Consider the following 14484-nt stretch of genomic DNA (forward strand, 5'->3'; position numbering starts at 1 on the left):
TAAAATGGTGTCATTTCTAACCAACAGCATTCATTTTTTGTGACTATATTATCACATATAATGTCATTCACCATTTCATAATTGTCTGAATAAACATAATTTAATTGGTTCAATGTATAGCATATTCTCCCAAACAAAGGTAATAATTACTTACATATATGCATGACCCTGTGATTATCAAAGAGAATCAATCTTGCATTAGGAAAGTAGCTAAAATCTAAATGATGTAGACCAGCATTAAAAACAAAGTTTCTGACTGTTGTGTTAAAGACACATTCTGACAATGTAAATATATTGAATTAAAATCGATCCAATATGCAGTTATATTTTGCTCTTCTGTCACTTGACCACAATAAATTGTTACTACAACGTGGATGTGACACACAATTTTGCAAGATGGGATCGTGTAACAGTGTATTGACACAAGAGGTTGTGCGGTCAAACTGAGTGGCATAATGCTGTTGGTGTTCACCAATGCTGTTCATTTAGCACTTTGAATTTCAACACACATTCCTGGTTTGCTTGTTTGTTTTAATATAAGGGTTTCCTACTTTTTTTCTTTTAAGACACTATTTGACTTTAGACAAACAAATACCTTTTTTAAGCTGCTTGCAATTAAAGATGCCTCCAGTCCTTGAAATAATTCATAAAGAAATAAAATAATGGTAGTCGCATCCAAGCCTAGGGTTGCAGCACGAAAAGAAACTGCATGTCAAGAAGCCTGGATACTGGACGGTAAAAACAGCCAGTGGCACCTGCAATTATCCCCTCGACAAACGGGAAAAGCATGTTTTGTTTGGGACTTCCCCTCAGTGAATGTGAACACGCGGAGACGGTATCGTACCTGTCCTCCTCCTTCTCCTCCTCCCGTAGCGTAGGGCAGGGAAAGGCTCAGCCCCGCCGCAGCGCGAGGATGCCCGGAGGGTGCGGGATGCCCCGCTCTCAGCTGCGGAGCGCCGGCCCGACTCCCCCCAGCCACGGGGGACGCGCGGCACCGCAGCCCCTCGGCGGCCACCGCACGTCTCTCCCGGCAAAGTTTCCCCGCGGGGCTGAGCTCCGGCGGGCGGTGCGTGCCCTCCCGCAGCGCTGCCCGGCCCCGCGCACCCCGCGCTCACCTGTCGTCGCTCTGCCAGCCCTGGTCGCCCAGCAGCAAGTCCCGAAAGCGGTACCGCGGGGGCAGCGGGGGCACCTCGCTGTCCAGGTCCACCATCCTGCCCGGGCAGGGAGGGCGGGATGGAGGGGAACCCCCGGTGCCCGGAGAGCGGCGGGCACCCGCCCAGGCAGAGCCCGGCGCTGCGGGAGCGGCGCGGGGCGGGCGGTCCCCGCGGCGAGCGCGCACAAAGGCGACGGGAGGGCTGTCCCCGCTGTCCCCGGCGGCACGGGGGCAGCCTCACGGCCCCCGGGAGTGAAGTCCCGCCCCGAGGGGGACGCGGGTGGCGGCCTCGGCGGCGGCGCGACCGCCCACCCAGCACCCACCCAGCGAGCGCGCCGCCGCCGCGACAACAAAGGGCTGTGCTACCGCCAGGCGAGCGGGACCGTGCGGAGCCGCACTTGGCTGGGGGAGCCGCCGCGCGCCCCGAACTGCCCGCTGCCTCCTCCGGTGCTACCTGGGGCTGCCTCACAGGCACTTTTCTGTAGGCCACGAAATTTGAACAAAGAGGGTGTTTTACGCTGCGGAGCCGCAGGTGGGCTCTGCACAGACCCCCGTGTCAGTGATGGAGGGTCACCTGAGCACAGCTGGGGCTGCCACGGCTTAATTAATCAGACACACCTGGTTAGTGCCAACCCTCCTGAAAGGCCAGGTGCAGCGGGGTGAGCATTCGTCCAATTCCTGCATGTAATCAACTCGGGGGTTGTTGTGCGTAGCAGGTGGGGCAGGCCCTGTACGAAAGCACAGGAAAAGTTGAATTATTCCTGTGATTGAGATTTTTAGGTAATTCCTGAAAATGGGAGACACTCTAGAAAGCATTCTAATTCCATGCACAACTGATGAAGCACATAATACCAATATGATTTGATTGAATTCACTATCACCAGTAGTGAACAATGTTTTTAGATTTGGCCTTAAAGGTCCACTGCAATCTAGACTAACTGTCATACTAATCATCTAATGCCCCAGTTCTAGTAAACATAAACATTACTACAGTTTTTTGCAGCCCATCCTGGTTTGTTTTCCCAGATTAGGTCTTCACCTAAACTATTCAGTTGTAGCATTCCTTTCCTAGAATGAAGTCATGCAGAGTCCTCACACTGGTGCAAATTTTAGATTCAGATTTAAAGGTTAAGTGATAAAGAATTTATTTCTTAAATGTGCTTTAAATACCACATATTTAATAAGGGGCATGCATGGATTCATTAGGGATATTGAAGAGAGAACCTTCTATTTTCCATTTAGTTGAATGTTTGTGTAGAATGTAAACTAGTTAAATGCTGTTATGACACATACAGCATCAACTGAAGTATAGCAGCCTGAAGTGCATCACATAATAATGTGCCCTGCTGAGAACCCAACTCTGAGCTTCATGCTGTTATGCAAAGATTTCTGCAGGTAACAAACAGGTAGTCCAATTCAGGACTCAGGTTATCTCTGCTGTTGTTACAGTCAGTGCATCTTCCCTTGCTTCTTTAGCACAGAGGCCTTATGCATAGTTTCTGTGATTGCTGTTTCTTTAGAGAGCTTCAAGGCAGTATCCCAGGCCCTGTAAAACGCTGGGATCACAGGAGTATGATGCTTACTCTTTTTCACAGCTTGCTGCATTCAGCGTTTCCAATGCGCTTCTCAGAAGGGCTTGTTAGATGAAGCAAAACAGATCCACGTATGTAGCAAGAGTTCAAAGGTAACTTGCTCTTTGCTTTGGCTGATATGGGAAATAAATAAAGTAGTGAATTATCCTGCTGCCACATTCTTCCCAGTTTTACCATGCTGTATTCTGAGGTCAGAGCTCTCTAGAAGCCTAATTAAAAAAAAAAAAAGTCCAGACTCTTTCTTCTTTAGAATATTTCTAATGTGCTGCCCATTTTTCTCTCTGTCTCAGCAGTTTCTCCAGTTGAATAGGTTGTCTCTTGGAAGAAAATATTGTTTCCTCTCTCTGCCTGGGTATTTTTTCACCTTGTCAAAATTTGGTGTGGGGTGAAGCTTGTATATTATGCTTCGTTATAAAAGCAAAGTAGTTCAGCTAGCTGTAGTCCTTTTCTAAAGTCCACAAATCATAGATTGGTTGGGAAATTAATGGTTTTCCTACTGAATCTTCTAGCAGCCTCATTAAGTTTTCCACCTGAACTGATTAATTTAACATGTGTTTTCATACTTGAGGAGCTAAGTAGCAGTAGAAGCTTTTTCATTTTTTTTCTACTGTGGAAATGCACTTTAAACAGGTAATAGCTGGCTGGTAATTGAGCAACCTGGTGAATGGTTGAGCAGAGCTGATAGGAAACAAACTCATTACTAAGACTATAGTCGTGGAGTTTATACAGAACCTTAATTTTGTGTTTCTAAGTAATATAAACTCTTTGCACTATCAAATAAGCTGTGTTTTTATGTGTCTGACAGCATGATGCCCGGTCACTCTGAAAAATTCCACATATATAAAAGTGGACAGAAATGGGATTTTAGTTAGCTAAAGCTAATATTTTGATTAGTAACTCAAAACACTTGGGAAACTTACGTCTTCAAGCTGAGGAGACACTGAGTCATCCGCCTGGAGACAGGTGCTGTGTATCAACTATTATACTGGGTCACTGCACTCAGGCCAGGTGTTCTTTCCAACATGTTTGTGTTAAAGAAAAGCTGTGAGCCACAGCTCACTTCTTTCAAGGAACAAATATAGGTTTGTACTTTCAGGATGATTCTGGCCCTGAGAAGTGTCAGAAGCATCTGTGACCCTGACTGGGAAACTGAAAATAGACTTTAAGGAATCTTTTTTTTTCTGTCTTTTAAACTGGCCTATGTACAGGTGGGTAAGTCCAAGTACTGGACTTGAAGTCTGGGAGCAAGAGGGACTTAAGAACTGTGTAACTGAGCTTATTGCTGGTGATTGGATATAAATCTTGGATCATACGGAGGTACAAAACGAGTGAAAAAATATTTAGTTTTTCTTTTAGATTACTTATACTTTTGATGATGCATAAAGCAGGTGCAATAAAAATGGCTTCTGGACTTTTTGGACAGTTTCAATGTATATGGAGATATATGTAGGTTATTAATACTGTTCTTAACTGAGTGTGTTCTAGCCCTCTATTTAAACCTTGTGCAGTCTACTATAATAGTCAAATCAGATTATCTGGTTAGTTTTTAGTGTATTCCTCAAAAAGCTTTTAAGGTTTTGTCATTAATCAGTTTAGTTATTGATACTCACAGGGACATTCTTTACTGATGGTATTGATACCTAAAATTCAAGTAAAACAAAGCCAAAACTGACAGCAAGGAGATGGAAAAGAATCTTGTGCATGATAAACTGGTGCATTTTACCTTCTGAAAGTGTTGACGGTCCTCAGCACTGAGGGACTGAAGTAATCCTACCAGACACAGTTCTTATGCCTGTTCCCTCCCTTGTTTTTCAGTTGTATACCATGACTCAGAGACTTGTCATCCCTGGCTGTTAAGCTTATCATCCCAACCATTGTTTTTATTCTCCTAAACCTTACTAAGAGGTTATGGTTGAATTAACAAGGGACATGGGTAAATATAAATTTTTAAACAAAAGGTGAAGAAGAATGAGGCATTTATGAAGAAAATTCATACTAAATCCTTTTAAACAGTTCGGTAATATGAGTAACTTGAACTCATTGTCCTTTCAAGGAAGAAAGTCTGATACTGTCTGAATGGCATTCAGTTAACTCACTCAGCAGACATACACAACAACACTTACTGTAAGGAGTAGTCTAGTCTGCAGAGAAAAATGGTAAGTGGAAATGCCTTCTTTGCAGAGTCTAGATGTTTATTTTTTATTTGTCTGTTGGTGCTAGTAAAGGGTTAGGCAGACTGAAAAACTGATTGGCTAAAAGATAAATACAACTCAAGCTAATTTTAAGACTTTTTCCCAGCTTCTCTTTTTTTAATTTTTTTAAATTATTATTATTTATTTTTAATAATTAGGAAGTATATGTATGATTAGGTTACCATTAGGAAATTTTGGAATGCTGCAAGTTTATCAGTTCTCACTTGACTGTGTCTGTGTGCCTTTGGGTTTGGGACTATAGATCTAGGGGCTAGAGTACTGACAGCACTGGAAGTGCATGAGGCAGTTCTGCAGTCTTGACAGCTGAATAGAATATTTAGGGACTCAGAATTCACAGTTAAATGATTTGGGGATTAAATTAGTAAACTGCACTTAAACGATATTTGATTCACTTTAGCTGCAATTTCACTTCCAAAAGAATCTTCAAAGGTGGAGTTTCTAGTAGAAAAAAAGTATAATGTCTGTATCTGTTAAAATGTACCTAGATGAAATTCTGAAGAGTCCTTACTAATAAATGTTCTTACTAGTAAATATTCTTTATATCAGAAAACAATTTCAGTATTAAAAAAGGTATAGTCCTCAGTTAGAAAACAACATTTTTAAATTTTTTAAAAGAAATTTGTTAGTAGCTTTTTTCCCTCTGGCTTTCAGACTATCAACTGCAGAAGCAATCTCAGACCTCGAGGACGGGATATAGATGCCTTAATGGACAAAAATCAGGCGTGTTAGACTGTGAGTCACAGCACCCTGCAACCTGATTGGATCTGTGAGGCTAAACCAAACCAAGAGCAAAAACTGGTAAGAGGTGTATTTTCAATACTCTCACTCTTTACCTACCATGGTACAAAATTGATATTTAGTGGTGTGGAGTATAGAACTAAAGACTAAAGTGGATGTCTCAATGCTTTTAAGCTCATTGACTGCAATTTCAACTTTTTAAAATATATGTCTACAAAGCACATATTTCACCACTGTGCACTGATAATACTTAGTGATGGACCTAGGCCGTGATGCCTAAGTGGGTATTGTGTTGGAAGAGGGCAAAATTACCTTTAAGTCATACAGCCTTCTGTTTTACCTTCACCCAGTATTTGTGTTTCTTGAGGTTGATGGAAAGCAAAGGGATGTTGCTGAGCAGTACCCCATTTATAGAGCCCCCAGTACTTTGAGACTGTACTTTTAGATTCTTACATCCACAATATCTAGTTCTTGTACATTTACTTCATATGATCTAATGTACAATTTCTTAGATCCATCATTTTACTGTTGGATAAGGACAACCTTTTTTTACCTTCTTCATGTTTGTGACCATAACACCAAATCTGTTAGATCAAAGATTGAACTATTTATATCCATTTCAATTCAAACAACTCCCTGGACTTTGTCTTATTCTTTTGTGTCATTTCCTATTCAGATGATTACTTGTCTTGCATCTTTCCCTAATATCATCTGTCCACACACATTGTAATTTGAAAGCATCATCATTTTCTTCCTTCTCTCTTGTTGCAAAGAAATTGTTACTGCAATCTCACTCTTCTCTTTCACATCCTTTTCTCAAAAAGAACCTCTTAGAGAGGTAGGTCAACATGGGCTTATTGGGGGTTTTGCATTTCTGTTTGTTAGTTTAAATGTTTATTTGGTACATCTTACTGAATTCTTCACTGTTAGGGATAAGGGCCATTTTTGGTTCATTCTGAATCTTATACTAGTGTCTGGGTGTGGGATCTGAGTATTACCATAGTATAAATCATACCTATGTTTTCCAATAAGTTTTTGGAGTATTTCTGCAGAAGGGAATGCTTAGATCACCTCTTTGCTGCATGGCTGGGTTGTGTGCTGGACCAGTAACAGCAATAGCTTGTTGTAACTTTAACTGTCCTTTAAGACAGCACAGCCTTTGGGGGAATACTACCAATACATGATGAAACTTTAAAAAACTTGGTAATCATAATTTTCTACAAGCAGCAGCTCAAACTTCAGACTGTTCCATGTTGTTTGGGTTTTTTCCTAAAAGAACTATTTATTTCTAAGCAAATTTACTATTCTTATGTACCTTTTTGCTGTTCTTGCATACATTTAAATCTTTATTGATCCTATTTACTTTCTGTTGTGTACTTTGCATATCTGTATAATTTACTGCCAGATATACCTTTCAGAGTACACTACTGTAATGTTTGAAATTATTTAGACTTCAGAGGGAAAATTGTTCTTGGATTCTTCCTATCTTTCCATTTGATGCCTACTTTTTAAATGGCTGTGCAGTAGCAGACTGTTCTGCTGGCATGAAACGTTTGATAGTGATTCAGAAACAGTAACAGACTGAAATAGCCCAAAGTGAGAACTGAGTTTTAAGGTCACTGTAAAGCTGCAAAGGTAGGGCAGAAGGAGAAATGTGAGGGATTTCAAATTTGATAATTCCTCTGAAAGCATTAAAAAAAAAAAAAAAGAAAAAAAAACAAGGCAGGGATGTGGTTTTGTTTTTTTCACCATGTATCTAATTAAACTGACATGGTGGTAAGTAGAGGGCATGTTTTCCATAGCTCAGTGAGCATGACTGTACTGCAAGCACAATCTTTATTCAGACACAGGGCTCACAATATGACCTGATCCTTTTATTCTTATATGCTGAGCCATCACAGCACAGATCCAAAAAGGAACAACATATACTTCAGGGCCACCTATGATACTGGTGCAGCACAGTCCTCTGACATCTGTGGTGACCTGGAAAGGAACTGTGGGAACAAGAGGAATAGCAGCACTGCGTCAGGGGAGAGTGAGGTGGTGGGAAATGGTGATAACCTCTGAATTGCCTTCCAGTAAATCACCACTTGGCTGCGAGTAGGAGGACTTCATTTAAAACCAGAGATACTGACAGCTGCTTTTATATAGGAGAACACCTTTTCAAGTAATTTTCGCTTCACTTTTGAGTACAGTGTACCAAGGCAGGAGAATGAGATGGTACTTCAACACGGGTAATCAGAAGTGGGTTTAGAAATACTTTTAGAATTGGATGTATGTCATTGTTGCAAAACCCTACCTGAATGCATACTGTTACCTAATTTACAGAAGAAGCAGAAGGAATATTCAAATTCCTAATTTTTTTTTTCTGTTTGCAAAGGTGCTCACATGGCCCATCCTTGGTAAAATGGCCTGAACAGTAACAGCTCTTAAGACAGGAATGTAAGTTCAAGCCTCCAAAACTATCTCAGAGTGCATATGCCACAGCAGATCCTAATAAAGGGGATGGCAACCATCATCTCAGTTAAACAGTAACCAGGGAGTTTACACAGTGAGTTCTGAAATAAGGGACGTGCCAATTTGGAAATAAATGTATGGGACAAATGAAACTTTGTAACAGGAGGAAGGACAGTGGGAACAGGGCCAGCAGTCAAAACAAGAGGAGGTGGGTTTGACAGTGTTCATTGTATATTCATTTGCTGGCATCAAAAAGTCTGTCTCTGCCAGGCAGAGCATCCTCCTTGTCTGACCCTGCAAGCCGCCTTCATGCAGCTTGGGCAGTGACCGTGCAGGTGCAAGAGGTAGGGACTCACACCTGGGTGTGTGTATTCCTTGTGCGGTGCCTTCTCCCCACCGTGTGCCTGGGCAGGTTGTAAGGTGTGGCACAAGTACAAGCTGGGAACCCAAATCTCCTACTGGAGGTGTGGGTGAGAGATAGATTGTATGTGTAGCCACACATGAGTGGTACCCAAATTTGCGTGCATGATTAGAGTTTTGAGGGGTTAGTGAAGAAAGGATCTTTAGAAATTTGTTTTGTGTTTGTTAGCATTTTGTCTATTAACAGTGCCTTATCTGTTTTATTGCTGATACTGAACCTGAATATATTCTGAATATATCTGATTGCCAGTTAATTACGTCCTGTTAATAAATCAATAAACCAGTCTGATTGTGATTTGGTTTAAAATAAGTAAACTGTGCAGTTTTTCCCTGTCATACTTTACGTTGTGATTGTAGATATCACAAGATGTGAAATGTCATTATGATTTACAGAACTTGTGTGCCACTGGGAGAAGAGACAAATGTTGATGATGAAAAGATAATCTCACTATTAATACAGCGGGATAGGACATTTTCATGAAGATTGTTGGGCAAAGCAGTGACTGGTTCTAGAATTCTGCAGGCTCTAGTGATATCAGTAAACTGAAGTGGGACAGGAAGTATGCTGTTAGGACATGCTGAAATTATACTGGTCAGAGATGCTACTTCAGCAGTGGCTAATTAAGCTTCTATTCCTAGTAATCATTAATTCCCTATGGAATACACTGACTTCCTCTGATCTGTCTTCCTAACACAAAATGGCTTCAAACACTGTTCTCTAAGTTATTCAGGTTTAAATAAGCACTCTGAATTTTCATGATAAGCCTCTACATTGAGCAAGGAATGAATAAAAACTTGAGCAACTTATTCTGACCTCGTACTGAGTCTACATTGTGCAGAAGTTTTGGACAAGATAACTTCCTGAGGTCACTTCCAACCTGTACTTTCCCATGATCTTATATGTTGAAATGTCCTGAGGACTTCACTGTCACTGTTCAAGCTCGCTTGGCTGTGGCAGATGAACCTTAGGAGTTAAAGGGTGGGGCCAGTTCTGCACACGCTGTGCCTCACCTAAAAAATCCACTGCGCAGGCTTGAAGGGCACACCCATGTGGGGAGAGCCCTTCCCAAATCTTTGTTCACGAAGCTGAGCCATACATACATATGTTGACATGCAGTTTTTCTCGTACAGGGAATATGTGGTGATATTTTGGCTCTTTGGCTGTGTCTACAGCAATATTTGGATGTGGTCACACTGGTTCTCAAAGCAATAGCTTTGCTTCCTTAGATAAAATCCAGCCATCTTTGGCAGCATAACTAGTTAGATGTTTGTGCCTTTCCTATGCATAGAAAATAAGGGTACCCCTAGAGATGGCTTTTTTTTGTGCCTGCCTTAGAGCTCCTCAGGCACTGTTTGCATATGCCCTGTTTTGTTAGAGGCTGGAGCTGACTAAACAAAGTCAGATACAATTAAAAACACCATCGAAGAGGTGGGGAAGGAAAGAAAGTTTAAGTTCCTGATTTTATTTCCGTTTGGTTAGGGTAAGTTTAATCAATGATGTCAGAAGATCACAGATACAAGATTGGAAGAGACTGTGTCTGGTTCCTTGCTTTGTGCTTGAAGATGGTTTCTTTGCATAGACCTGCGCTATGTCTATAAAAATATTGCTTCAAACCTTCACTAGGCTGAGTCTTCTAATTTTCAGCTTAAATTTATTCATAGGAGTTTTATCTATCTGCTTTTGTGTGCTGATGCTATCTTCAGCTTTCAGCTTTAGCATTGCCTGTATTTGTAGAGAGCAGCCCAGAAATTTTATGGTGCCATTTCAATTCCAGTTTTGCTTCAGCTGTAGCTGAAGTTATCTTGGACTGTGTTTCAAGCCCATAATTATTTGGCAAGTGATTTAATAACCCAAAAGCAGTTTGACAAGACCAAAGGAGTTATAGTTTCATGACATCAGAAGATACAACATATAAAATTTCAGAAATTATAGAACCCAAGCCTGCAGCATGGATTTTTACAGCTAATTGGTTTGAGCCACTGTCTCTGGGTTGGAATCCAAGCCTTTTTACACTTTGTTTCAATGTTTTGCCAGCTCTCTGAGCTTCCCATACCAGTTAAGGAATTGGAAAGCAGCAGTGTTGCTGATACCTTTGAGAAGCAGTTGGTAGTGCTGCTGTGACAGGTAAGGTTAAACCACCCTAACTTCCTCCCCACTTCAGGGTGCTGCACTCAGCAGCCCAAGGGACAGAGGCATACAAATACAGGCACCTATGGTAGCATGGTAAGATTGGTGCAGCAGGACTAGTGGGGCTGTCCTGGTGCTGTTAGAGCACATCTGTCTACAGCAGCACAGGATTCTGTGCCACAGGGAAAAAAGGATCTATAGATTTGGGTGCTGAAGTTCTATGAGAAGATGTTTCTTGTAGTTCAAGTTTCACACATGCAAAAAATATCATATCAGTGGTCAGGTATATATCAGTAGCTGCGAAATGGATGCAGATCAATCATCACAGGGTCATGGAGCAGGGTGAGAGATCATTCTCCACATCTGGGTCATCTGTCTAGGAAAGGGGGAGGGAAAGAAAGAGATATTGTACTCTTTGAAGAGTTCTTGTGGCTGAAACAGCTGAATGCCAATTTTCACCAAGACCATGTCTTAGAATTGGTGACTGAAGACACAGCCCAGGTTAAAAAGAAAATAATTCCAGCTCCGTTTTTAGAAGAGAAGAATTTTTAATGCTTTGGAATTCAGATATGATTTGAGTGTAGACATACTACTTTCATCCTATAGCAGTACACTTACTAAGCTGGTAGTTTTAAGGATAAATTAAGTGGTTTTGGGAGCACGTACAAGTTCGATCTGTGTATGCTCTGTGCCAGTTGGGTATCACCACTATGGGGTACAGGGTCTGCAGCTGTTTTATGTCCATCTCCTGTGAGCACTTTATAGTATTATGTTTTTTGGTTCCTTAATTCTCAGCCTCAAATAATTCTCTTATTATGATCTGCATTTCCAATGGAGTGCACTTATAAAGCCAAGACATTTCATACAACTAATAATAAGACTGTTTATGTGAATCCACAAGAAGTTCCTCTGTTAGCGCAGTTTGCCATATAGTTCTTTTTGCATAATCTTTATACTTCTCTTTGGAAATCTCATTATCTATCTTACAATTTATTCACATCTTCTCTGGCTTATAATTTCTCCTGTGATACTGAAACAAGTGCTTCAACATCACCTAGCCTTATTTAATCAAGAGTTTGATCAAGTACATTTCCTTTGCTCTGGGCAGTCATTTTCTTATATAAGAACCAGTGAGTGAACATTGAGTCACTTTATTTTTGTCTGCTTTTTATTTTGATTGTTTTCCACATAGATCTTGAATTATATGTGTAGAAAAGTTCATTTTGCACACACTTAGTGTGAATTTGTTTTCTAACTAAACATAAAACACTCAAAGGATCGAAAAATAATTTATTTGTTCAACTGCTTTTAGATACCAAAAGAAAGAGTATATAGGAGATAGAAAAGAGAAGTATGATGTAAAAACAAGCAGATCACAGGAAAGGAATGTGTCAACCTAAATTGCCAGGCTTGTATTTATTTATTCATTTAGCAAGGTTTTGAGAAGGGAAAAAAATAAATAAAAGAGGAAAAAAAAAAGAAGCACTTGTGTGTTGCAAGAGGTTTAGGGGAAGTGACTGCTGAAATCAGAGTATAAATGCTTTGCAAGGTCAGTCCCTGCACCAGTCAGTGAGTAAAATAGGAGTGGAAATAACAGACAGTAATCAAAAAAGGTAGGGAACAATACTGAATGTGTTTGGATGAGTTTGTGAATCTCTAGAATGTTGTTCCTGGGCTATGCAGCTCTGCTTTTATGTTGGATGCATTGTACTGCAGAAAGAGGTAAGCTTTAATGGGAAAAAATAACCAAACCCCTTTCTTAAAGGGTATGTGAAGATGGTAATTAAAACAGTATGTGAAGGCATTGTAAACCTTTTTAAGGAACTTCTGACAACAGTAACAGATTTTTTTTTCTGGCGGTGCTTATTTCACATATTTATTTGGATAACTACTGCTGTTTCTAATCTGATGTCCTACTTTTTTAATGGTTAATCTTACCATAAACCAGAGCCAGATAACTTTTATTAGTTATGTTTGTTAATTATTCTAACATCTAAAACTGGTAAACAATTGGTAGACTAAAATAGAAAACATTCCATGAGTGTGTATTTCTTTCTGTCTGGAATAATCTGTGAGATGATCTGAGAAATACAAATAATTACAAATTGACTGAATAAGCTTATAAAAGTATGTCTTGCCTGAGAAACTGGTTTTAGTCAACAAAATGAGATAAATGTATACAAGTATACTTCATACATGTTTAAAGAGGTAGCTAGAATTCTGTGTACCTTTTCACAAGCCTGTGGTGTTTTCTGTTTCTCTATTCAATTTATTTTTCTTTATTTGTTTTTATATTATTTAATCTATCCTTAGTAATTTCTCCTTTTTTTACTTCCTATTTGGGTTCCTTTGCATAGACTGATGAAGAAAGGGTGCTGTATGGTTTGGATATTGTGTGTCCTTCCGTGGTTCAGGCTGTTTTTAATTTTGGTCAAAGATTATGAAGACCTTATTAATGAAAACAATCCAATGGATGTTACTTTGAAAAATTGAAAAAATCAGGAAATTAAAGAAATGTCTTATCTTAATGAAATACCCTTATAATAAATACTGCCTCAAAGCAACTAATAGTCTAATTTGGTTGCAAAGAAGCCCAGAGAAGTCCTGGAATTTGAACTGAAACTTTGCCTGAATTTGCAGTATGTTTTCACAGTGCTTTCTTCAGGTCACGGAGTTTGCTAAGGAATCTGCATATAGCAAAATTTGATTTATCCAGGACAACTATTACCACGGGTCCTGTAGGATTCTTAGTGCAGGCTTCATATTGAAAGTCTGTGTGAATTGTTCCAAGAGCTTGGGTTTTGCACAAGGACTGAAAAACACTTCTACTTGGGTTTGTAGTTTGTGCTTGACTTTGTGGAAGTTGCTACCAGCTCAATGATGGCAGGGAAGCAGCTTGAGCTATTTCTAGCTGAGATCAAGTCCCATGTAAATGCTGAATGAATTATTCCAGATCTCCTAGTCTCTCACTAGAGGATTTGAAGGTATGCATTTAGTGCATGCTTTCAAATAAGGAAAATAAAGCCTTTTCAGTATTGGTGAGTACAGATGGTGAGTGCATGATGTAAATCATATAGTTTTGAAGTACATCCTGTCAGTAGATTTCTTCATCTCAAGCTACTAAGAAAAAGCATTTTAAAATAAACAATAATTAATCGTAGTAGAAATATGTGTGTGTGTGTGTGTGTGTGTATATATATTGACACTTGATGGTGACATGCACTACCAATATCAGGGAAGGAGTGGGAAAGAACAATCAGAGGGAGTTGATAGAAAACCCAGAAGGAAACATTGCTTATTAATGATGAGGAAACTATGACTATCTTTCATGTTGGTTTTATTTAAATTGTAAACAAGGAGATGTTAAGAGGCCCCATCCTGCACAATCGAGAATAAAAATTACACAACTCAGAAGTAAAAGAGGAACAGAGTAGAGAAGCTATCCCTGTACTCAGCCTATTTTTTTAGACCTTAGATTTCAGTATGATTTCTCAGCTCGCTAACTGGAAGTGCTAATTCAAATGAGGTCTGATGAAAAATATATGGAATTAGAAAACTTCCTTTTCTCATTGTTGCAAAGTTGGGAAACTTAACTAGAGAATTTCTGTTCAATTTGATAATTACTTCATTTTGCAAAAATATTAGGAAGTAAATGTGTCTTAATCTTGCTAAGAATAGTGTAAGTTCCTACTACCTTTTTTATAGAAGGGTAGTACCCTCTAGTGCATAGAAGCAATAGTTTTCATTCAGATGTAATTATTCATAGGAAGGAGCATACTTATT

General features: G+C 39.8%; 2 protein-coding genes across 8 annotated transcripts in view; one reads left to right on the top strand and one right to left on the bottom strand.

Moving 5' to 3' along the window:
- Window positions 1-1429, bottom strand: part of KCNT2 (potassium sodium-activated channel subfamily T member 2) — a 124134-nt gene extending 122705 nt beyond the window's left edge. For 4 of the 6 annotated variants that reach the window (XR_011698608.1, XM_071564779.1, XM_071564777.1 and 1 more), the window contains exon 1: window positions 1116-1429. Coding sequence is in view for 5 of the 6 variants with exons in the window: in XM_071564779.1 (XP_071420880.1) it covers window positions 1116-1210 (95 nt within the window). In the remaining variant the exon portion in view is untranslated. The remainder of the gene's footprint in view (window positions 1-1115) is intronic. The other 2 variants (XM_071564780.1, XM_071564778.1) reach the window with 1 other exon arrangement.
- Window positions 1430-12252: 10823 nt separating this feature from the next.
- CFH (complement factor H) overlaps window positions 12253-14484 on the top strand; it is a 28268-nt gene continuing 26036 nt past the window's right edge. For both annotated transcript variants that reach the window (XM_071565414.1, XM_071565415.1), the window contains exon 1: window positions 12253-12423. In XM_071565414.1, coding sequence (XP_071421515.1) covers window positions 12363-12423 — 61 coding nt within the window. In that variant the 5' untranslated portion in view covers window positions 12253-12362. The remainder of the gene's footprint in view (window positions 12424-14484) is intronic.

This window comes from Pithys albifrons, chromosome 10 (assembly GCF_047495875.1).
Source record: "Pithys albifrons albifrons isolate INPA30051 chromosome 10, PitAlb_v1, whole genome shotgun sequence".
NCBI lineage: Eukaryota > Metazoa > Chordata > Aves > Passeriformes > Thamnophilidae > Pithys > Pithys albifrons.